Source organism: Haliotis cracherodii, unplaced genomic scaffold (genome assembly GCF_022045235.1).
Source record: "Haliotis cracherodii isolate W230 unplaced genomic scaffold, xgHalCrac1.p SCAF_4, whole genome shotgun sequence".
In the NCBI taxonomy this organism is placed as follows: Eukaryota; Metazoa; Mollusca; class Gastropoda; order Lepetellida; family Haliotidae; genus Haliotis; species Haliotis cracherodii.
This window is the reverse complement of record NW_027266297.1, coordinates 69,315,174-69,341,934: the sequence shown is the minus strand read 5'-3', so window position 1 is coordinate 69,341,934 and position 26,761 is coordinate 69,315,174. Positions and strand designations below refer to the sequence as shown.

General features: G+C 42.0%; 1 protein-coding gene across 1 annotated transcript; it reads right to left on the bottom strand.

The window, feature by feature from the left end:
- Window positions 1-904: 904 nt before the first annotated feature.
- LOC139479991 (ADP-ribosylation factor-related protein 1-like) lies at window positions 905-26,711 on the bottom strand. Its single transcript, XM_071262957.1, has 8 exons — window positions 26,656-26,711; window positions 23,910-24,030; window positions 22,816-22,903; window positions 21,960-22,042; window positions 21,285-21,366; window positions 20,004-20,074; window positions 14,488-14,588; window positions 905-1,022 (listed from the first exon to the last, which is right to left on the bottom strand). The coding sequence occupies exons 2-8, from the start codon at window positions 24,000-24,002 to the stop codon at window positions 932-934; spliced, it is 609 nt and encodes a 202-aa protein (XP_071119058.1). The 5' UTR covers window positions 24,003-24,030; window positions 26,656-26,711; the 3' UTR covers window positions 905-931.
- Between the last annotated feature and the right edge of the window lie 50 nt (window positions 26,712-26,761).

Sequence of the window (26,761 nt, the reverse complement as noted above, 5' to 3'; positions counted from 1 at the left end):
CATGACACAAAGCTTGAACTTCCCTTAGACAGGGAAGCCCTACAAAGTCTCCGAAAGTCAGTGGGCCAGTGATCTGTGATAGGGTTGCTATAGGTGAGCTACATTTGCACAGATGACTTACTTCCGTGTTGCCTGCCACACAAGGTCCGTGTGCTATGAGACATAATGCCCAATGTTATACAAGCTGTATCAAGCAGATCACAGCTACACACATATTCCATTCACTACCAGTATGCTATAATGCAGAATAAAGCAAACAGCCATTCTCCCACAGGATAAAGGTGAGGTGAGGTAAAATGGGGTTTAACGTCAAGTTCAAGATTATTGCACTTACATAGCTACTCCTGGATGTGGTGGGGATTGAGCCTCCAGGCATATACTTCTTAATCCTACACAAAGATTCTATTAATGTCAGGGTATTGCATGATGCAGCCCTAATCAATGTTTCTATTTATGGTAACAGTTTAAAGGATGTTCCAGGAATACTAGGATTACCAGGATTACTCCATATATACATAAGTAAGAGAGACACATTTCAAGTACACAAAGGGGAAACAACAGTTCTTTCTAACAAGACGACAATGGAATAGTCCCTGGGACAGAAACATTTAGAGTTTTTGAATGGACTTGAATATGGCATTCATACTGAAAATAGAACTAGGAATATGTGTGCGACTGTAGTCTGGCTACCCCACAGCTGTGAATCATGGAAATTGGTACACGTCAAGAAGTTATGGAAGCAGCTAATGACATGACGAATGACAAGTTCTTCATTTTGTTTACACCAGGTGAACAGTTATGGTATGAACCAGAAGACAAACATGATCCCCTCAGTCTGCTGTGTGCGCGGACTGCGCTGACATGAACTGCATGACCTACCCCCCTGTACAGGACACCCCCCCCCCCCCCCCCAGAGAGAGCCATGATAGGGTCAGGTAATGTCCTTCAGGGTTGGGGGTCTCTGTATGCTGTTCTTCTTGATGCTCTCCACCAGCCAGTGGATGCCCTCGTTGACACCGTCCCTGGAATAATAATTATGATAATAGTGAGTGAGTGGGGTTTAACGCCGCTTTTAACAGTATCACAGTTATATTACGGAGTGATGCAGGTCTCAGACATTTCCCACTTCAGTGAAACCCACAAGCACAGGTATGGTGCTGACAAACCTAAAAACATAATCGGGGTGAATCGGGATTCAAACCACCATCAAAGGTTTCTGGCGTGCCCAAGGGACGCAACTCTGCACAGCGAATCGTGGCGCCTTAGACGACTGGGCCATCCGTGCCCCCAATAATAAAAATACTGATAATGATGATATTGATGATGATGATGATGATGATGATGATGATGATAATGCGACAAAAGTATTTTCATATCAAACAGAAATCTCTGCAATAAGCAGAGTTGATTGTACGATTCTGACTATATCATGAGCTTGTACTTTTGAATCACTATCAAACAGTGATGATGCCAGGTGTTCGTGAAAAGGGGGAAACATGCAGTGAAAGGTAAACAGGCAGCCTGACAACAGCTCCATATACACCCTGAGTGAACTGTGTTACAAGGTGGTCAGTAACAGTGAAGGCAAGACATTTTATGGATTACAACTTCTTTATTCTGCTATGATGCAATATTTCGCTATAGATCCTTATACAGTTGTCAAGCAAGAGAGTCTTTATTCTGTTATGAGGCAATATTTTGCTATAGATCCTTATACAGTTGTCAAGCAAGAGAGTCTTTATTCTGCTATGATGCAATGTTTCGCTATAGATCCTTATACAGTTGTCAAGCAAGAGAGAGTCTTTATTCTGTTATGATGCAATGTTTAGGTTTAGATCCTTATACAGTTGTCAAGCAAGAGAGAGTCTTTATTCTGTTATGATGCAATGTTTAGGTTTAGATCCTTATACAGTTGTCAAGCAAGAGAGTCTTTATTCTGTTATGATGCAATATTTCGCTATAGATCCTTATACAGTTGTCAAGCAAGAGAGAGTCTTTATTCTGTCATGATGCAATGTTTAGGTTTAGATCCTGATACAGTTGTCAAGCAAGAGAGTCTTTATTCTGCTATGATGCAATATTTCGCTATAGATCCTTATACAGTTGTCAAGCAAGAGAGTCTTTATTCTGTTATGATGCAATGTTTCGCTATAGATCCTTATACAGTTGTCAAGCAAGAGAGAATCGTTATTCTGTTATGATACAATGTTTAGGTTTAGATCCTAATACAGTTGTCAAGCAAGAGAGAGTATTTATTCTGTTATGATGCAATGTTTCGCTACAGATCCTTATACAGTTGTCAAGCAAGAGAGAATCTTTATTCTGTTATGATGCGATGTTTAGGTTTAGATCCTGATACAGTTGTCAAGCAAGAGAGAGTCTTTATTCTGTTATGATGCAATGTTTCGGCATAGATCCTGATACAGTTGTCAAGCAAGAGAGAGTCTTTATTCTGTTATGATGAAACAATGTCTTTGTGTAATGAGTTGGATGTGTAAATGGAGAAATTGTCTCTGTGTATTTAGTGTGACGTGTCTCTGTAATTAGCCTAATCAATGACTGTTTGAATGACACAATGATCTTAAAAATGACCAAGCAGACAAAGTTGTGCTTGAGTGACTTCTTTAAACATGAACTGCAACTGCCAATAAGCTTGAGTAGATTCTCCCTAGTCTGTCTCCAGACCCTGGAGAATAAATCAAAAAAGGAATCCAACTCAAAGTCAAAATTGATTTGGCAAGTCTGGACTGCCTCAGCTCTAGGCTTAAGGACTGTTTCCAGGGCTCCATTTAGAATCTGTTTTGTTAATTTTGTAAATATATATTTCTAAATATCATCACTTTATTTCTGGGACTAAATGTGAGTCTAGTTCTCCCTACAAAGCATGGGAGTTATGACCATTGCAGTGCTTCAACTGAGCTCATGACACTTTGTGGTAGCCATGACGATCAAAGCCACAGGGGTAAGGTGACACAGCACATCTTCCTGAACATGTAGATGGACGAACATTACAGAAACATCTACGAATAAATATTGTTGGAAGATAAAAATATAATATATCATTTAAGTCTCAATAACACAAGAGCATTCGTACAAATCACAAAACATTGATTATATTCAAATCTTGAATAGCCAAATATTGAATACACCAAGCAAGACTAGATTGTTTGAGTAATTAGTTGTACTCAAGAACTGACACGGTTCCCTACTCCAGTGAATCACAGCCTTTGCCAGGCAGCAATCTCTGCACAATTGGTCATGAGAGATCGTGAATAGAGATTGGGGGAGAATGAAGCTTGAGCACAGGTAAGTCCTGGGTTATTTCGACGGGAGATAGGAGCATGTGTCGGCGTGAAGTCTTACGTAAAAACAGCCCAAGCAGGTATCAAGTACCTCTCAACACACACAACTGCCTCTCCATAACATGGTAGGAGCAACAGCCCCATTACTCACAGAGGCCAGCTGCATTGCATCTCAACCAGAGAGTCCCTTCTCAACTAGGGACCACTGCCTTGCCTCTCAACTAGGGACCACTGCCTTGCCTCTCAACTAGGGATCACTGCCTTGCATATCAACTAGGGATCACTGCCTTGCCTCTCAACTAGGGACCACTGCCTTGCCTCTCAACTAGGGACCACTGCCTTGCCTCTCAACTAGGGACCACTGCCTTGCCTCTCAACTAGGGACCACTGCCTTGCCTCTCAACTAGGGACCACTGCCTGGCATCTCAACTAGGGATCACTGCCTTGCATCTCAACTAGGGACCACTGCCTTGCCTCTAAACTAGGGACCACTGCCTTGCCTCTCAACTAGGGACCACTGCCTTGCATCTCAACTAGGGACCACTGCCTTGCCTCTCAACTAGGGACCACTGCCTTGCATATCAACTAGGGATCACTGCCTTGCCTCTCAACTAGGACCACTGCCTTGCATCTCAACTCGGGACCACTGCCTTGCCTCTCAACTAGGACCACTGCCTTGCCTCTCAACTAGGGACCACTGCCTTGCCTCTCAACTAGGACCACTGCCTTGCCTCTCAACTCGGGACCACTGCCTTGCATCTCAACTCGGGACCACTGCCTTGCATCTCAACTAGGGACCACTGCCTTGCCTCTCAACTAGGGACCACTGCCTTGTATCTCAACTAGGACCACTGCTTGCATCTCAACCAGGGACCACCGCCTTGAATCTCAACTAGGGATCACTACCGAGCATCTCAACTCTCATCCACCGCCTCTTCTCTCAACTCTCTTGCACTGCCTCCTCTCTCAACTCTCTTCCACTGCCTTCTCTCTCAACTCTCTTCCACTGCCTCCTCTCTCAACTCTCATACACTGCCTCCTCTCTCAACTCTCATCCACTGCCTCATCTCCCAACTCTCATCCACTGCCTTCTCTCTCAACTCTCTTCCACTGCCTCCTCTCTCAACTCTCATCCACTGCCTCCTCTCTCAACTCTCATCCACCGCCTCTTCTCTCAACTCTCATCCACCGCCTCTTCTCTCAACTCTCATCCACTGCCTTCTCTCTCAACTCTCTTCCACTGCCTCCTCTCTCAACTCTCATCCACTGCCTCCTCTCTCAACTCTCATCCACTGCCTCCTCTCTCAACTCTCATCCACTGCCTCCTCTCCCAACTCTCATCCACTGCCTCCTCTCCCAACTCTCATCCACTGCCTCCTCTCTCAACTCTCATCCACTACCTCCTCTCTCAACTCTTATCCACTGCCTTCTCTCTCAACTCTCATCCACTGCCTCCTCTCTCAACTCTCATCCACTACCTCCTCTCTCAACTCTCATCCACTGTCTTCTCTCTCAACTCTCATCCACTGCCTCCTCTCTCAACTCTCATCCACTGCCTCCTCTCTCAACTCTCATACACTGCCTCCTCTCTCAACTCTCTTCCACTGCCTTCTATCTCAACTCTCATCCACTACCTCCTCTCTCAACTCTCATCCACTGCCTTCTCTCTCAACTCTCATCCACTGCCTGCTCTCTCAACTCTCTTCCACTGCCTCCTCTCTCAACTCTCATCCACTGCCTCCTCTCTCAACTCTCATCCACTGCCTCCTCTCTCAACTCTCATCCACTACCTCCTCTCTCAACTCTCATCCACTGCCTCCTCTCTCAACTCTCATCCACTACCTCCTCTTTCAACTCTCATCCACTACCTCCTCTCTCAACTCTCATACACTGCCTCCTCTCTCAACTCTCATCCACTGCCTCCTCTCTCAACTCTCATCCACTGCCTCCTCTCTCAACTCTCATCCACTGCCTCCTCTCCCAACTCTCATCCACTGCCTTCTCTCTCAACCCTCATACACTGCCTCCTCTCTCAACTCTCATCCACTGCCTTTTCTCTCAACTCTCATCCACTGCCTCCTCTCTCAACTCTCATCCACTGCCTTCTCTCTCAACTCTCATCCACTACCTCCTCTCTCAACTCTCATCCACTGCCTTCTCTCTCAACTCTCATCCACTGCCTCCTCTCCCAACTCTCATCCACTGCCTTCTCTCTCAACTCTCACACACTGCCTCCTCTCTCAACTCTCATCCACTGCCTTCTCTCTCAACTCTCATCCACTGCCTCCTCTCTCAACTCTCATCCACTGCCTTCTCTCTCAACTCTCATACACTGCCTCCTCTCTCAACTCTCATCCACTGCCTTCTCTCTCAACTCTCATCCACTGCCTCCTCTCTCAAATCTCATCCACTGCCTTCTCTCTCAACTCTCATCCACTGCCTCCTCTCCCAACTCTCATCCACTGCCTTCTCTCTCAACTCTCATCCACTGCCTCCTCTCTCAACTCTCATACACTGCCTTCTCTCTCAACTCTCATACACTGCCTCCTCTCTCAACTCTCATCCACTGCCTTCTCTCTCAACTCTCATCCACTGCCTCCTCTCTCAACTCTCATCCACTGCCTTCTCTCTCAACTCTCATCCACTACCTCCTCTCTCAACTCTCATCCACTGCCTCCTCTCTCAACTCTCATCCACTGCCTCCTCTCCCAACTCTCATCCACTGCCTTCTCTCTCAACTCTCATACACTGCCTCCTCTCTCAACTCTCATCCACTGCCTTCTCTCTCAACTCTCATCCACTGCCTCCTCTCTCAACTCTCATCCACTGCCTCCTCTCTCAACTCTCATCCACTGCCTCCTCTCTCAACTCTCATCCACTGCCTCCTCTCCCAACTCTCATCCACTGCCTTTCTCTCAACTCTCATCCACTGCCTCCTCTCTCAACTCTCATCCACTGCCTCCTCTCTCAACTCTCATCCACTGCCTCATCTCCCAACTCTCATCCACTGCCTCCTCTCCCAACTCACACCCAGTGGCAGTTCAAGACACAGAGCAAGAAGCAACTACTCTACTTAAAGATGCAATATTTTTTTTATCACAAACATCAGGTCATATGATCACTCAGCTACAAGTCATATGGTGGAACAAAACTACTTTAATTATCTGTGCAGTAAAACATGACGCAACACGATCAGCTGTAAGCATTAATTATTAAGAAATAAATATTCTATTTTGTGTGTTAATGTGTCGACCGGTTTCAGACAGTGAGCACTGATTGTGTCTACAGCAATCTTGTCAAGATAAAGCATCAAATTTTCGGTTTAATTGGGACCCAGTGTAAGCAGTACACCAGTACCTATCAAAATTACCACTTAAACAACATTATAGTCGATCAAATGATTACAGAAAAAGCAGGACTCGGCAAAGCGCCAGACACAGTATCTAGTAGTGTGGAGTGTACATAAGCTGTATCAACTTTCTGTATTGGTTAGAGGATGAGGACCATTTCAATGATTAGATACCATGGTCCGTTTTCTGTAACCTATTTGAACCATGGCCAACATTAAAAGAACATTAGCGTGTAAAGTGTTAAACAACTGTGTTTTGATATCTGTATTTCGAATGAGTTTCAAGAACTAGCTTAACTGGGAGAACACTGTGAGTCGGCCCTGCGTGATGCACGTGATAAGTGTTCCCCAAGCCTTTCACACGTGCATCTCTCACTTTGCCATCTTGTGTTATCAAATTCATTTCCCGGGGCAAGCATTCAATTGTCATGCGATATACATACTTGCCTTGATGTGTTATAACATACGATATACACACTTGCCTTGTTGTGTAATAACATATGATATACACACTTGCCTTGTTGTGTAATAACATAGGATATTCACACTTGCCTTGATGTGTTATAACATACGATATACACACATGCCTTGTTGTGTAATAACATACGATATACACACTTGCCTTGTTGTGTTATAACATATGATATACACACATGCCTTGTTGTGTAATAACATAGGATATACACACTTGCCTTGTTGTGTAATAACATAGGATATTCACACTTGCCTTGTTGTGTAATAACATATGATATACACACATGCCTTGTTGTGTAATAACATAGGATATACACACTTGCCTTGTTGTGTAATAACATAGGATATTCACACATGCCTTGTTGTATAATAACATATGATATACACACATGCCTTGTTGTGTAATAACATATGATATACACACATGCCTTGTTGTGTAATAACATAGGATATACACACATGCCTTGTTGTGTAATAACATAGGATATACACACTTGCCTTGTTGTGTAATAACATAGGATATTCACACATGCCTTGTTGTATAATAACATATGATATACACACATGCCTTGTTGTTCTAAAATATGACATACATACTTGCCTTGCAGTGATAGAAACTTACAGTTTTAGCCTACTAGTCCTTATGATGATAACATAGCAAAACACTTAAAAAGGGCCGATTTCTACTGGTCTTTTGGCTACCTTAACTATTGGGCAGATTGGCAAGGACAATAGGACGTGTGCCAATTTCTAATGCTGCCTTTTGTGTTATAAAATATGACATATACACTTGCCTGGTGTAATAATATACAAAAACATGCCTGCCTTGTTGCGTTATAACACACTTGCCTGGTGTAATAACATACAAAAACATGCCTGCCTTGTTGCGTTATAACACACTTGCCTGGTGTAATAACATACAAAAACATGCCTGCCTTGTTGCGTTATAACACACTTGCCTGGTGTAATAACATACAAAAACATGCCTGCCTTGTTGCGTTATAACACACTTGCCTGGTGTAATAACATACAAAAACATGCCTGCCTTGTTGCGTTATAACACACTTGCCTGGTGTAATAACATACAAAAACATGCCTGCCTTGTTGCGTTATAACACACTTGCCTGGTGTAATAACATACAAAAACATGCCTGCCTTGTTGCGTTATAACACACTTGCCTTGTGTTACAGTACACAACAGACATGTCCTTTGAGCTTCCCATCTGCCTATTAAAACTAATACGTATTCCCCCCTCCCCCCCTAAACCATAATACCTGTGGATTATTTCAAATCTGGTAAGTTGCCAAGTTTCACAGTATTTGGCTTACACGCCAAACATAGAAGCACATTTCCCCCCACAGGCTTGTGGCATTCAGTGCATCATGTGTTGACCTTGTGCACACCTCTTTCTGCCACGGCAATAATTTACAAAATCTCCACAAAGTTATTACTTTACAGAAAGGAGGGATTATTTCAATGACAGATCTCACAGCTGAGGATATTATGAAGCACTCCATATAAAGTTCTGTAATGTATTGTATTAATACTGCTAATGTATACACTACAAAGGTGAGGTGAGGTGAAATGGGGTTTAACGTCGCGTCCAAGATTATTGCACTTATATAGCGATGTGCATGCATGTGTATGTGTGTGTGTGGCTGCTTGTACTAGTCCGGACTGATGACGATTTATAGTGCTAGCTCACTGAGATACCATGCCGCAGTTTAACATGAATACCCCACTCAGACACAGTATACTGACTCCGAGCCGACCAGTCCTTGTTTTAGCCCCTGAATGCCGAGCGCCAGACAGGGTAACAACAAGTACAATCTTTTAACGTCTTTTTGTATGACACGGCCCGGGATCGAACCCTGGACCTTCCGCTCTCCGGGCGGACGCTCTACCACAAGACCACGGAGGCGGTCTACACTACAAAGACATAGCCACCCCATCAGTATGTGCATGATGTAGTCTCTGGGTGTTAAAGGACTCATCACTGTAAGGGGCGGTTGGGTAGCCCATGGTAGCCTAGTGTTAAAGCAATCATTGTCACACCGAAGAGACCCGGGTTCAAATCCCGACATGGGTACAATGTGTGAAGCCCATTTCTGGTGTCCCCTGCCGTGATAGTGCTGGAATATTGCTAAAAGCGGCGTACAACCACTCACTCACTCACTCACACATCACTATATGGCCTTGTCTGGGCCTTTCACTTCCTGGTCCAAGGGACATAACCCTGTTTTGACTTCAGAGAAGATGGCTCTCAGTGATGTCAGCTGCACACAATTGGAGACATGAGACTCCCCACAAGTTTCAGACGACTTATTGGACATTGTAACAGGGTCAAGTAGGAAAGCTGCAGACATGTAATCCACAAAAGAAAGAATATATGGATGTCAACTTCTTTGTTACAAGGGGCGGTCGGGTAGCCTAGTGGTTTAAGCGTTTGCTAGTCACACCGAAGACCCGGGTTCGATTCCCGACATGGGTACAATGTGTGAAGCCCATTTCTGGTGTCCCCTGCCGTGATATTGCTGGAATATTGCTAAAAGCGGCGTAAAACCATACTCGCTCACTCACTGTTTATTACGAGTAACACAATGTTTCGGAGCATATGCTTACGCTTTCATCAGGTGATTAAATGCCATGATTCAGAGAGCATATTATGTACATGTAAGAACAAAAAAATTAATAAGATAACAAAAGGTGGAAACTAACAAGGGAAGCCAACTGATAATTGGCGTATAAAGGTGATTAGCAATAGACAATGGAAGCCAACACTTTACAGTAATTAGTGCTGATTGATGTCAATGGCTTCTTGTAGTTTTCTTTGTCGCCGGTTGTTGTCATTGGTAGACAGGACTTTGGTGGCTTCACACATGATTTTGTAGTTTTGGTTCTTCGGAATGTGTTCGGAAATAGTGGATTTTAGGTCGAGTTTGTTAACAGAGGTCTGATGTGCTTTGAGTCTGGTGTTGAGGGGTCTGAGGGTTTCTCCAATATATATATGGTCCATTGTTATTTTCCACCTTTTGTTATCTAATTAATTTTGTTGTCCTTACATGTACATATATATGCTCTCTGCCTCATGGCATTCATTCACCTGATGAAGAAGTAAGCAGGAAACGTGTGTTTCTCATCATAAAGAAGTTGACATCCATAAATTCTCTTCCTTATGTGTATCACTTCTAAATGCCTTTCAAAGACATGTAATCTACATTTTGTTGTTTCACTCCACAGACAGCAATATTCAATGAATACCCCATGCCATTAAGAAAGAAAGTGGTCAAATATAACAAATGTTATGTCTTGGATTACATTTTCTCAGTAAAGTACGAGTTTTAGTACTTTTTGGGGTAGAGTCCTATCTGGGATTCGAACCCACACTGCCAGAGTGAGGCACATAAGAAAGAAACTTACTAAATGGCATTGTGTGTTCTAGCTTTCTGCCATGGGATCCGTGCAAACTTACACTTGTCAGAGGGGTACACCAAGTATGTGATCTAGACTACCAGTTGTTGGACTGTCATTTTTCGGAAGCTTCGGTGGCTGAGTTGGTTAGATCGCTGACTGGTGATTAGATGCCACTCTCTGGGAGAGCCGGTTTGATTCGGGATGTGACTCACCCCAAAAAACAACTAGGATTTGTAGTTTTCTAAGAAAGTGTCATCCCAAATATACTCGCTGCCAAAAGAAAGGCAGACCATAGAAACAGGGAATTATTTAAGTTAAGAAGAGATGTTTCCAACGTGTACCACTTAATGACAAAACTAACAATCAGTCAAGTGTTACCACGGAGTGTCTTTATTTTTATCACGACATGCTGCACGTGACTTAAAAAACCATCTAATCCTGCATGAGACAAATGGTGCATCTCGAGTCATGGATCTATGACGTCACATGTGATGTGTTCATGAGCATGGGTTCACACAACATACTAGTGTGTTCGTTTGTGCATCGAACCAACCTAGTATCTCTTGAACATGAATAACTCTTCATATATTAGCCAACCTGTATGGTATTTGCGTTTCTTTTGTTGGTGAGTATATAACACTTAACTTCTTTCAGTGGCATTTAGAAGTTGGCGTGATGAAGTAAGACGAGTTCTATGGATGAACAACTTCTTTATTACAATTAGTGCGACGTTTCGGTGTAGATCCTAACACCTTTATCAAGCAAGTGATTGCTTGCTTGATAAAGGTGTTAGGATCTACATCGAAAAATTCCGCAGACCCCAACTAATAAAAAACTAATAAAAAACTGGAAGTAAATCAAATCCAAAGAGCACCATTATCTTTTTGTTCCGTCAAGTGCGATTGAAAGTGCTCCACAAAACAATTGTGCATACAATAGGTTAATCTGTAAGACCACAGACTACAAAGTACAATAGGTTACAATAGGTTACCATGGTTACAACAGGTTACAATGCAGGGCTTAACACAACTGTCAAATGTACATCAAATACACAAATATTGACATCTGAAGCAGAAAAAGAAAATACTGCATCCTGAGGGATGCACACTACCATTCATTGTACCTACAGCGCATCAAGAGCAGTTATGGGTGTCTGTCATTTTATCCTTATGGATTCATTCCAGGCTCTAACGTAATTACCTAACTATACAGTAACACCATTTCAATTCTTTGCAAGACCTTCATATTGTCCTTAAAATTGAGGGATGTAGAGAGCACGGAATCAAGAAGTAAGTAAACCTACTCTGCCTTCAACCCTCGCTCGGAGACAGCGACAACAAGAGGAGGGAACAGCAGGCGTCATGTCATAGCCATCATGACTTCGGGGTTGGTAAAGTCATTAATATTTTTTCATAATAATCTTTTCAAAGTAATAGCTGCATTGTTGTAATAATATTTTATAATGAAGTAGATCAGAGGAGACATGCAGATATAGTTAAACTTGAAACCCAGAACGGTCTGAATGTGTTTGTTATTTTTAACCATGAACCATACTTCTCTCTGAGAGTTACGTCCCTAACGGTAATTTGTTTACTCCTGGAGCCTGACACATCAGTTATTCACACTGTCCAAAAGTGCTCATATCTCAATACATGGAAATTGGATCAACGTTTCCTGCATAGCGATATGCTACTGGCCTGTCCCCAGCCCTCTCAACAGGCAGAACTTGCTACTTGTCCATGGCCCTCATGGAAATGGGTCTACCTTTCACTGCAGCTAAATGCTGTATGGGAAAACAGGCCGGCTAGAGCTAGACAGGTACCCTGCCCTTCACCCCCTAGCAGCTGAAAACGAGGATTGCAAGTGCTCTAGGGCAGGTAGACCTGTCTAGTCTCCCTTTCATGAATGTTGCCAAATAACTTGATAGGTGTAATAATTTAAGGTTAGGAATATTTGATAAATTACTTATGTATTTCTTATGTATGCATGTATACACACTGGAGACAAAGATAAAGTTTCTTTTTAAAGTTTGTTTACATCTTTCCAACTATTACTCATCCCCATGTAACTTTCTCAAACCAAAAACAGATTCGGGGTAGAATAAGTCTTCAGCAACCCATGCTTGCAGTAAAAGACTATGCTTATTGTATGAGGCAACTAACAGGATCGGGTCAGGCTGGCTGACTTGGTTGATACATATCATCGTATCCTAATTGCGTGGATCGATGCTCATGATGTCATTCACTGGATTGTCTGGTCAAGACTAGATTATTTACAGACCGCTGTGATATAACTGAAATATTGCTGAGTGCAGCGTTAAACAACAAAGACGAAGAAAGAATGCTTAGTAGTCACAGTATGTACTTCAGCTGTCATAGTGGCTACATGTATCAGATGTCTGTCACTGTAGTGTCTACATACATTAGGTGTCTGTCACTGGCTGTGTACCAGGTGGTATGTATGAGTCATGCAGGATTAGACTCAAGCTGTCTCCATTTTATCTGATTAAATCTAATATGATGTTTCACAATATATTTCATAAAAGGAAACAAAAAATAATTATTTGAAACGTTTTTCAAAATGTTTTTAGAATATCAGAATATATTTTCTATTTAATGCCTATTAGCCTGCATTATATTATGCATATTGTTGATTTCAGGTTGAAAGTATCCATGGAAAGAAGACTCACAGGATTTTATTCTTGATATAAATAAAGTTGTTGTACCAGTTGTAACCCAGTGACAGCTCCCTGACTAGACAAGGTGAACAACATCCACAACAACATCCACAACAACATAAAGGCAGCAAAGATCTATTGAGCTCGTTTCCGAGATACAGAAATCTGTGGTCTGAATACTTCGTTCACCTGTACTGAGAAGTTAGAAGCCTCAGTGCAGATTGGCTAATCAGAAAGTTCCCCTGACGCAACCCCCAGATCATTACACCGAGAGGTTGTGTCAAAGTGAAAGATCTAATTTGAATGAGACTGAATCCTGCACACAAGTGTGAGTGAGTCAGTGAGTTAGTGAGTATGGTTTTACGCTGCTTTTAGCAATATTCCAGCAATATCACGGCGTGGGACACCAGAAATGGACTTAACACATTGTACCCATGTTGGGAATCGAACCCGAGGCTACGGTGTGACGAGTGAACGCTTTAACCACTAGGCTACCCTACCGCCCCGCACACAAGTGTGAAGATGTGAGTGAACATAAGGCCAGGTCTAGTGGTGCGTGGTCCTTGGTGACAAGCAACGTCCGTCCAAGTAGCAAGACAGTAGTGTCTAACAGTAACTGTTCCTCGCTGATGCTCTTCAGAACATATCAGGGAAGAAACTGGGTCTCTGACCGTGGAGTTGAACTATTTGTACTTTGTTTAATGTCAGCTGAGGGTGACAGGCCTACCACGAGGAGACAGCCTATATTCCTTGCTAATCCTGAACGAATATGTTTCACACAATTGATTATCAGCTGAATATGCAAATGTGTGCACTGATATGTTATAGCCTGAGGGTAAGATATATTCTGTTATTGCATACTGTTGTATTGTATCTACCACATCACCTATTTTAAACATCCATCGTCATCCTAATGTTCTCCAGGAGGGTTAAATCTCATAAACAAGGATGTTATAATATACCTAGGATTTTATATAATATCCCAGGTATTTAATAGAATATCCCAGGTATTTTATATAATATCCCAGGTATTTCATATAATATCTCAGGTATTTCATATAATACCCCAGGAATTTAATTAACTTCTGTTTAGACTGTAACATATGAATGTTTCTGGCTAGAAATTTATTTTGTATTTTAACACAATGTAATGAAACGTAAAATCAAATGACAAATGTTTTCTTTGTTTTTTGATATTTAAAACTCTTATCCTTGGGATAAAAACCCTCAGACGCGCTTTATCCTACATGCATAACATCTCCGTACTCACCCTTTGAGTGCAGACACTCCCGATACGTGCAGATCTCTGTGGCCAATCAGCTCTTGGCTGGGGCTGAAGATAGCCTTCATGTCGGACACCTTCACACAGCCCTGGGGACAACATGGCAAACTTGAGAGACTATTCCACATGTAACTGTCCTCCATGAACCCATCACTTACAAACATTATCTTGTGACATGATATACCTGGCAATCACCAGCATATGTCCTTCAACTGGAAGAAAGTAATTATTGAAATGAAAACCCCATTTTTGTAGATCTCTCTCTGTAACTTGTAGGGAGTGCATCATACTTCATTGAAGGCTTGGGGAACTTCATTTTATTTGAAGTGATTATGGTTTCAAACCAACTTTAGTTGGGGACAGGCTTTTAAAATATAGGTGATATGAACATACCAAACTCTGGAACGTTGAACTGACTGATACCTGAGATCCCTGACTTGTGTGAGGGTATATAGGTGATATGAACATACTAAACTCTGGAACGTTGAACGGACTGATACCTGAGATCCCTGACTTATGTGAGGGTATATAGGTGATATGAACATACTAAACTCTGGAACGTTGAACTGACTAATAACTGAGATCCCTGACTTATGTGAGGGTATATAGGTGATATGAACATACCAAACTCTGGAACGTTGAACGGACTGATACCTGAGATCCCTGACTTGTGTGAGGGTATATAGGTGATATGAACATACTAAACTCTGGAACGTTGAACTGACTTATAACTGAGATCCCTGACTTATGTGAGGGTATATAGGTGATATGAACATACTAAACTCTGGAACGTTGAACTGACTGATACCTGAGATCCCTGACTTATGTGAGGGTATATAGGTGATATGAACATACTAAACTCTGGAACGTTGAACGGACTGATAACTGAGATCCCTGACTTATGTGAGGGTATATAGGTGATATGAACATACTAAACCCTAGAACGTTGAACGGACTGATACCTGAGATCCCTGACTTATGTGAGGGTATATAGGTGATATGAACATACTAAACTCTGGAACGTTGAACTGACTGATACCTGAGATCCCTGACTTATGTGAGGGTATATAGGTGATATGAACATACTAAACTCTGGAACGTTGAACGGACTGATAACTGAGATCCCTGACTTATGTGAGGGTATATAGGTGATATGAACATACTAAACTCTGGAACGTTGAACGGACTGATACCTGAGATCCCTGACTTATGTGAGGGTATATAGGTGATATGAACATACTAAACTCTGGAACGTTGAACTGACTAATAACTGAGATCCCTGACTTATGTGAGGGTATATAGGTGATATGAACATACCAAACTCTGGAACGTTGAACGGACTGATACCTGAGATCCCTGACTTGTGTGAGGGTATATAGGTGATATGAACATACTAAACTCTGGAACGTTGAACGGACTGATACCTGAGATCCCTGACATATGTGAGGGTATATAGGTGATATGAACATACTAAACTCTGGAACGTTGAACTGACTGATACCTGAGATCCCTGACTTATGTGAGGGTATATAGGTGATATGAACATACTAAACCCTAGAACGTTGAACGGACTGATACCTGAGATCCCTGACTTATGTGAGGGTATATAGGTGATATGAACATACTAAACTCTGGAACGTTGAACTGACTGATACCTGAGATACCTGACTTATGTGAGGGTATATAGGTGATATGAACATACTAAACTCTGGAACGTTGAACGGACTGATAACTGAGATCCCTGACTTATGTGAGGGTATATAGGTGATATGAACATACTAAACTCTGGAACGTTGAACGGACTGATACCTGAGATCCCTGACTTATGTGAGGGTATATAGGTGATATGAACATACTAAACTCTGGAACGTTGAACTGACTAATAACTGAGATCCCTGACTTATGTGAGGGTATATAGGTGATATGAACATACCAAACTCTGGAACGTTGAACGGACTGATACCTGAGATCCCTGACTTGTGTGAGGGTATATAGGTGATATGAACATACTAAACTCTGGAACGTTGAACTGACTGATACCTGAGATCCCTGACTTGTGTGAGGGTATATAGGTGATATGAACATACTAAACTCTGGAACGTTGAACGGACTGATAACTGAGATCCCTGACTTATGTGAGGGTATATAGGTGATATGAACATACTAAACTCTGGAACGTTGAACGGACTGATACCTGAGATCCCTGACTTATGTGAGGGTATATAGGTGATATGAACATACTAAACTCTGGAACGTTGAACGGACTGATACCTGAGATCCCTGACATATGTGAGGGTATATAGGTGATATGAACATACTAAACTCTGGAACGTTGAACTGACTGATACCTGAGATCCCTGACTTATGTGAGGGTATATAGGTGATATGAACATACTAAACTCTGGAACGTTGAACGGACTGATACCTGAGATCCCTGACTTATGTGAGGGTATATAGGTGATATGAACATACTAAACTCTGGAACGTTGAACTGACTGATACCTGAGATCCCTGACTTATGTGAGGGTATATAGGAGACATCTTATGTGACAAACAAGATCTGGAGGAAAGGCAAGTCAAGGAAGGGACTAAAACAATACACCATGACCGGATATATTTCCTATGATAAACTGAGTATTCCAATTTTGATAAAAGAGAGGGGAAAAATATTCTTATGTATAAATTATGTTCAGGTTACTTTAAGCCAATAGATGCTCAGAATGTTAGAGTCAACATTGCTCAAGAATAAATTGCAATGGTTAAGCAAAATATCATCAAATGGGAGACCATCTGCTGTGCAGATAATTAAATAATTTGTGAAATGATACATATAGATAGAGAATGACTCACATTGTGTTTGGTATCATCACATGGTGACAGCTGGTCTTGTGTATAGTCAAGCGGCTTCTGCCCCACTGCCCCATGACATATACAGTGTGGTGTCACCATGATATAGAGCATGGTGTCACAGTGTGGTGTCACAGTGTGGTGTCACCATCATATAGAGCATGGTGTCACAGTGTGGTGTCACCATCATATAGAGCATGGTGTCACCATCATATACAGTGTGGTGTCACCATCATAAACAGTGTGGTGTCACCATCATATAGAGCATGGTGTCACACGTTATATCCAGAGTGGTGTCACCATCATATAGAGTATGGTGTCACATGTCATATACAGAGTGGTGTCACCATCATATAGAGCATGGTGTCACACGTCATATACAGAGTGGTGTCACCATCATATAGAGCATGGTGTCACACGTCATATACAGAGTGGTGTCACCATCATATAGAGCATGGTGTCACATGTCATATACAGAGTGGTGTCACCATCATATAGAGCATGGTGTCACATGTCATATACAGAGTGGTGTCACCATCATATAGAGCATGGTGTCACACGTCATATACAGAGTGGTGTCACCATCATATAGAGCATGGTGTCACACGTCATATACAGAGTGGTGTCACCATCATATAGAGCATGGTGTCACACATCATATCCAGAGTGGTGTCACCATCATATAGAGCATGGTGTCGCACGTCAAATACAGTGTGGTGTCATCATCATATAGAGCATGGTGTCACACATCATATCCAGAGTGGTGTCACCATCATATAGAGCATGGTGTCGCACGTCAAATACAGTGTGGTGTCATCATCATATAGAGCATGGTGTCACACGTCATATACAGAGTGGTGTCACCATCATATAGAGCATGGTGTCACACATCATATACAGAGTGGTGTCACCATCATATAGCACATGGTGTCACACGTCATATACAGAGTGGTGTCACCATCATATAGAGCATGGTGTCACAGTCATAAGCAATGTGGTGTCACAGTGTGGTGTCACCATCATAACCAGTGTGGTGTCACAGTGTGTCGTCACTGTCATTAACAGTGTGTGGTCACAGTGTGGTGTCACTGTCATAAACAGTGTGGTGTCACTGTCATAAACAGTGTGGTGTCACAAGTCATAAATGGTGTGGTGTCACAAGTCATAAATGGTGTGGTGTCACCTTCATAAACAGTGTGGTGTCACCTTGATAAACAGTGTGGTGTCACCTTGATAAACAGTGTGGTGTCACTGTCATAAACAATGTGGTGTCACCGTCATAAACAGTGTGGTGTCACCGTCATAAACAGTGTGGTGTCACCGTCATAAACAGTGTGGTGTCACAGTGTGGTGTCACTGTCATAAACAGTGTGGTGTCACAGTGTTGTGTCACCATCATAAACAGTGTGGTGTCACCGTCATAAACAGTGTTGTGTCACCATCATAAACAATGAGGTTGTCACTGTCATAAACAGTGTGGTGTCACAGTGTGGTGTCACCGTCATAAACAATGTGGTGTCACTGTCATTAACATTGTGGTGTCACCGTCATAAACAATGTGGTGTCACTGTCATAAACAGTGTAGTGTCACCATCATAAACAGTGTGATGTCACAGTGTGGTGTCACCGTCATAAACATTGTGGTGTCACCGTCATAAACATTGTGGTGTCACTGTCATGAACATTGTGGTGTCATTGTCATAAACAGTGTGGTGTCACTTTCATAAACATTGTGGTGTCACCGTGATAAACAGTGTGGTGTCACCATCATAAATAGTGTGGTGTCACTGTCATAAACATTGTTGTGTCACTGTCATAAACAGTGTGGTGTCACCGTCATAAACAGTAAGATGTCACCATCATAAACCATGTGTCTCATGCAGGATTAGTGTGTTGTTGGTTGGTTTGTTGTTTGTTGTTTAACGCTGCGCTCACCAATATTCCAGCTATATGACGTCAAGTAGACAATCCAGTGATTGACATTATGCGCTCAATCCTCGCAATTGGAACACGATGACTTGCATCAACCAAGTCAGTGAACCTGACCACCCGATCCCGCAAGTCGCCCCTTACGACAAGCATAGTCGCCTTTTATGGCAAGCATGGGTTGCTGAAGACCTACTGTATCTTGGATCTTCACGGATTAGCGTGTAAAGTTTGATGTGTTGCATATCGTGATAAGAATGAAGACACTCTGTGCTAACCGATTGTTAGTCTTGTCAATAATTGGTACACACTGAAAACATCTCTTCTTAAAGTACATACTTCTCTAAATGTTTCTAAGGTTTCTGTTTATTTTGGTGGTGGGTATATACATGCCTACACGACCCGTGAAGATTCTGGGGTAGAATAGGTCTTCAGCAACCCATACTTACCCTAAAAGGCGACTATGCTTGTCATAATAGGCGACTAACGGGATCGGATGGTCAGGCTCGCTGACTTGGTTGATACATGCCATCGATCCCAATTGTGTGGGTCGATGCTCATGATGTCAATCACTGGATTGTCTGGTCCAGACTTGATTACTTTACAGACCGCCGTCATATAGCTGGAATATTGCCGAGTGCAGCGTTAAACAAATAACAAACAAACAAACAAACAAACATGCCTACACTGTGCTGCAGTGGGGTTGTTACAAGTTAGTGTGTCATTCTTACATCAAGGTCCTGCTTGTTGGCCAGCAACATCAGGGGCACTCCACACAGGCTGTTGTTTGTGATCATCTTATCTAAACAAAGAAACACACAGTCATGACAAGCAGAAGACACAGTCACGACAAACAGAAGACACGGTCACAACAAACAGAAGACACGGTCACGACAAGCAGAAGACACGGTCACGACAAACAGAACACACGGTCACCACAAGCAGAACACACGGTCACGAGAAGCAGAACACACGGTCACCACAAGCAGAACACAGTCATGATGAACAGAACACACGGTCACCACAAGCAGAACACACAGTCACAACAAGCAGAACACATGGTCACGACAAGCAGAACACACGGTCACAACAAGCAGAACACACGGTCACCACAAGCAGAACACACGGTCACCACAAGCAGAACACAGTCATGATGAACAGAACACACGGTCACCACAAGCAGAACACACAGTCACGACAAGCAGAACACATGGTCACGACAAGCAGAACACACTGTCACAACAAGCAGAACACACGGTCACCACAAGCAGAACACAGTCTTGATGAACAGAACACACGGTCACCACAAGCAGAACACACGGTCACGACAAGCAGAACACACGGTCACCACAAGCAGAACACAGTCATGATGAACAGAACACACGGTCACCACAAGCAGAACACACGGTCACCACAAGCAGAACACACAGTCACCACAAGCAGAACACAGTCATGATGAACAGAACACACGGTCATGACAAGCAGAACACACAGTCACAACAAGCAGAACACAGTCATGATGAACAGAACACAGTCACGACAAGCAGAACACACGGTCACCACAAGCAGAACACACGGTCACAACAAGCAGAACACAGTCATGATGAACAGAACACACGGTCACAACAAGCAGAACACACGGTCATGACAAGCAGAACACATGTTGGAATGAATGTCTGATTTACCATCCCATCCACAGTTTGATTGATTAATCTGAGGCTGCAAATCACTGTTACATGTCTCAGAATAAAGACTGCCTCCGTAGTCTAGTGGCAAAGTGTCCGTTCGGACAGTGGAAGGTCTGGGGTTCGATCCCCTGCCCCTTCATTCCAAAAGACGTTAAAACATGGTATCAGCGCTCGGCATTAAGGGGGTAAAACAAGGCTTGGACTCAGTACACTGTATGTGAATGGGGTATTCATGTTAAATTGAGGCATGGTATCTCAGTGGGCTTGGACTATAAAATCGGCATCAGTCCGGACTAGTAAAAGCATGCACATATCACAACATACCGAATGCTGTTTTGGATTCCTCCAGTCTCTCTGTGTCGGAGGAGTCCACGATGTAGATGACTGCATGGGACTCGGCATAGTACTGAAACACACACACACAGATACACTGTTACAACATGGAAACTTTACATGTTTAATCACGAGAAATAAAAATATTTCAAAACTTTCTTTTTTTGCAACTGGCTTTTTATATATTGTTGAGTACCCTGTTTTTGAACAGCCATATTCATCGTGATTTGTCTCATTATGATAAGATGTGTGATGTCATCAAAGATGCCGACTTGACAGTGCACACTTCCAGTCTGAGTGTGTGCCATACATGGCAGTTCATTCATGGAAATCCCGCAAAAGTACCAAACAAATCAGGTGTTCGAAAACAGGTGACATCACTTGAATGCAGCGGATGTTTATAGGCAATGGAGATCACGCCTTTCAATGAGGATATTTTTCTATCAGGATATAGCTGAAATATATTGTGGAAGAAATCATCTACCTGTAGAACACATATTTTAGTTTTGATTTATCATTCATCATAATATAAGCAATGTCGCTTGAAAAAATAGGTGAGGTTATAACAGAAATGAGGGAATTGTTTGCTACGTTTGTTTCCCGGCCTGCATGAAAGGACAGCCATCATGACCGGGGAATACTAGACTTGTCCACAACTGGTCTCACCTTGTCCCACAGGGACTGAAGCTCCTCCTGACCCCCTAGATCCCAGAAGTTGAGACGCACCTTGCCCAAGTCAATCTTCCCAACTAGAAATGAAAGGGAGACAATCACTCAGAGCAGCCTGCAGAAGATCTAAGGCAGCACATTCTGTAAACATGCCTTGGAACAGAAGATGTATTGATGTCTTAACTACTTTGTTTACTGATGTCCGCCTCCGTGGTCCAGTGGTAGAGCCTCCGCCGAGAGCGGAAGGTCCGGGGTTAGATCCCCGGTCACATCACACCAAAAGATGTTAAAATATGATACCTCTTTTTACCCTGTCTGGTGCTCGGCATTTAAGGGGCTTAAACAAGGACTGGTCGGCTTGGTGTCAGTATACTGTGTCTGAGTGGGTTAAACTGCAGCATTGTATCTCAGTGGGCCAGCACTATAATTCGGCATCAGTCCGGACTAGTACAAGCAGTCACACACTCATACATGTATACACATCCCTATATAAGTACAATAATCTTGGACACAACGTCAAACCCCATTTCACCCTACCTCGTTTACTGCTCCGCTGAACAGGAGTAGTTCCATGGAGGAAGGGAGGTAACTCTTTGTATGCACATTGCCTACCATGATAACATGTTGATTTGGTTGTTAAATGTAAAATTAATAATGTTTTAAATTTTGTGTGGCTTTTTGGTGGACCCCACCCCACAGAAATTACAAATGACCCAAGTGGATCCCCCTCCACTTTTAAAATCCTGGATCCACCCCTGTAAGACATCACTTTAAATAAATATGATTTAGCCATTATAATTTCCTTACAACCACCGCCCCCAGTGTTTTGAGACCAACCAACCAAGAGACTTACTGTTGAGGCCGACTGTGCTGGTGATCTTGGAAAGATTCATGCCCTGGTAGCTCCTGTTGAACTTGGTCTTCGTCTGCTCCAGATATGTCTGGACAAAAGTAACAACTGTAGACATTTGTATATAGTACAAATATCTCACAACCAGTGCTGGTATGTACCAACCAGATCAGGTATCTCCCATGCATGTGCACATGACCAGTCTTAGTTTGCATGTGGGTTCAACACTCGACCAATCAAATGTTCATTCTAAGTATAATTAGGGCCTATTTTGCATACTGGGGTTAACAGTTGACCAATCAAATTGGTTGTGATGCAGTGTTCATTCATCAAATATTGAACATCACCATAAGACTTCAAACACTGCCTAGAATCAGAATGACAAGAATTGTTTACATTCGCATACATCGTTCATTTGTGTCAATCTGACTCAAAGTATGTCCACGTGAAACACGAAATAAGGATGAGTGAGTGAGTATAGTTTTACACCACTTTCAGCAATATTCCAGCAATATCTTGGTGGAGGACACCAGAAATGGGCTTCACACATTGTACCCATGTAAACTGGGGTCTTTGGAGTTGAAAGGACCTCCGTAAATACTTTGAGTTATCCGACACAACCGAAAGTGATGATTAAAAAAGTTATATGCAGGGACCAAGAATTCACTTCGAGACAAGCATACGTTTGACACATCAAAGTTTGACACAAAGGTGTTCAACTGAGTGTGTAAGTGCCTTCCCACAAGTGACAATATAATCCCCACTTATATTCCTTCATATAAGGCTAAAAAAATAACAGGCAGTAGTGGAGCCATTAGTAACGTAATTTCATTGTGATGTCATGGTAACCAATAGTATACAAAGCATCGTGATGCAGTTTCACTGCAGCGATATCTACAATATCCCAAGCGATATCTCCTGTGGGAGCCAGTTTTGGATGATACAAGTGTTTTCCCACATATAAAGATAAGATACCCTTCTGCCTCCTGAAAAAACATATCCCGAGGACGGTTCTAGTCACTTTATGGGTTATATATCTTCAAGGGAAATATTAAACTTTAACAACAGCTAATAAAGAAAATAAATATTATCCCTACCGTTTTTCCAGCATTGTCAAGTCCCAGGATGAGGACGAAGTATTCATCTTTCTGGAACAAGTACTTATACAGGCCGGATAGCAATGTGTACATCGGGGCTGTGGCAAGAAGATGGACAGATCTGTGACAGAAGATACACCTCAGTTTACACCATCAGAGCTCCAGATAAGCTGCGTATCTGCATAAAAGACGCATCGGAAATGCAGAAATATGCAGTAAAATAAAATCCAAGCGTGTCAAATACGCAACGAACATTACAGATATGCTACAAAAATAGAACTTGTGCGTATCATCAAAATATTGTGAAGTTACCCTGCGTATTTGATTAGCAAATCAGCAACATATTTTGAAATTATAAACGGGCATTCCGTCAACCTTGCCATACTCCACGATGACAGTTACATCATGATCATTTGGCATCACACTTTCTTGTGGAAGTATCGGGGTATTTTTGAGTCCTATAAAGCTCTCGAACCCACACGACACCAGTTTGCGGGGACTAGATGAATAGTGTTTTTAAATATTTAACTTAAATACCCAAGACTAAATACTAGTGGGTAACAGAAATTTAAATACCCAGATAGAATTACTGATACCCAGTGATTCTAAAATGCATGGGTAAAATACCCACAACACCAAAAGCTTATCTGGAGCTCTGACCATCATGGCATGCACAATGCTTGACCTTGCTGAAGAAAAGCGCAAGCATTAAGGCATTAAGACATACACCACATTAGTGAAACACATGGGCACAGGTTAACCCAGGATCATACCAGCACATCCTGGTAGACAAAGGGACTATACTGTGTTGTGGCACTCTATACCATGTAGATCACTGGGCCACTTGTGCCTTGGAAATCATTGAGAAAAATGTAACGACTTGTTCTGTCTACCTCCATTTCCATATTTCCCTGGCTCAAACATGGTAAATGGCTGTGAGAGTTTTTTAGCGATTGTATGGATAATACATATTATCAATTTATCAGTAACTTAAGGGGCCAGTACGTTGACCGTTCTGAAGCATTGTTTGTAAACAATACCTCATAACCCCTGAGCTTATTTGGCTCTACTTGCTTATTCCGCAAGAGAAGTTTCTGTTCCTATGACCACACTGTGGATGTAGGTTTATCACATGACCAGACTTTTATCTTGTTTGTAAACAAACACACTTATTCTCAAATAAGAACAGAAAAACCTAGTGCAAACCTTGCCCTGACTCTTACATGTTGTTTTGCATAATTAAATAGACACACCACTACATCTGCGCCAGTGAGGCACATGACAACATAGCTTTACATATCAAAGCGACCATATTGCTAGCTCTCCATAGAGTTTCTATAACAGCATGCATAGAACAGATACACAAGTGGAAATAGTGTTTCATGTTTTAGGATATTCTGTATATGAAAGTTAAACATTTCATGACATGTGTATCTAAATGTGTAGATTTGAAACAGACAAAAAACAAATGAATGGACTGTATAAGATGTGACGATGTCACAAAGGTACTCGGCTGGAGCGAACAAACGGATCTCCTATATAATATCATATAAAATTTACATATACAGTAGAACACGGATATAGCGAACAAACGGATACAACGAACTGTTAAAAAATCCCCGATTTATCTCCTATATAATATTATATAAAATTTACGTATATAACAAACTCTCTACAGCGAACTAACGGATACAGCAAACTGATATCTGATCACCGACAAGCCCAAATACCACTAATTAGTGACTAGAATGGCAAACTAAGAAATCTCACTCAGTGTCAAGTGTCACTGACAATTGACTGTATGCAATCAGCCGTGAATCAACACAATCGCGGGCAATCAACACAATCAGCGGTGATGGATCAACCTTGTTAAACATAAATGAATGTTATGAAATGTTATCAATTGAATGCTATGAAGTGATCACTGCTAAAACAAGTCAATGCTGCAATTAAGTGTACTGTTTTTTGTTTTATTCAAGATGGCGGACATTTCCGAGCGAAAACGTATATAACTAACAACGGATATAACGAACTGATTGTCCCTCGAACTCTTGTCCCTTGTAGTTTGTTATATCCATGTTCTACTGTATATTGTAATCTTGACTTTGTAAACACTGGCTTCTAATCTAATCAAGCTGGCAATGAATATTTGCTACTCATCTGTAAGAAAACACATGAGATTTACCTCAAATAAAAAACAGTGTTTGGGTTGTTGATTTTGCTGTACTAAGCAACTGGTTTGTGAAATCAGTTGAGCATGAACTAAAGGTCTAGTGGAGGTACTGTCCCTGTAAACTGTGATATGTTCTTTTGATTCATCAGCAGCGGTATTGAAGGTCAATATTTATTTCTATCTCTTATTACTTATTACTTTTTATCAACAAAATACATTTTTGACAGTTTATTTGGAAGTAACTTCGTCAAATGCAATATCAAATTTCCATGCAATAATGATCAAATCTTTTGACTGTCTTCGACAGTTGTCTTGATAGTGTCAATAAGATGGGTGCCAAATAATTAGGCCAATGTTTTGTCCAAAGATTAAATAAGCACCTAAAATTGTGTGTTCGTCAGGATCTTATCTGAGGCTGATCAATAATAAAGGGCTTTACGTAAAATTAACTTGTGTTTTCACATCCGTTGCACAGAAATCAGTCAGTAACACCATCAATTAGAGTAAATCAAGTCCTGTAAATGAATTCTAACCTACATAAGCAAAGAAATGAAGAACAAATAAAGCACGCACACTTTACTGACGACCGGATGTTTCCATTCCAGCTGATGATGACTCGTGAGCAAGGGGCAGACAATCTACTCAGGGGAGGTAACTTGGGCGCTGACCTATTGAACTC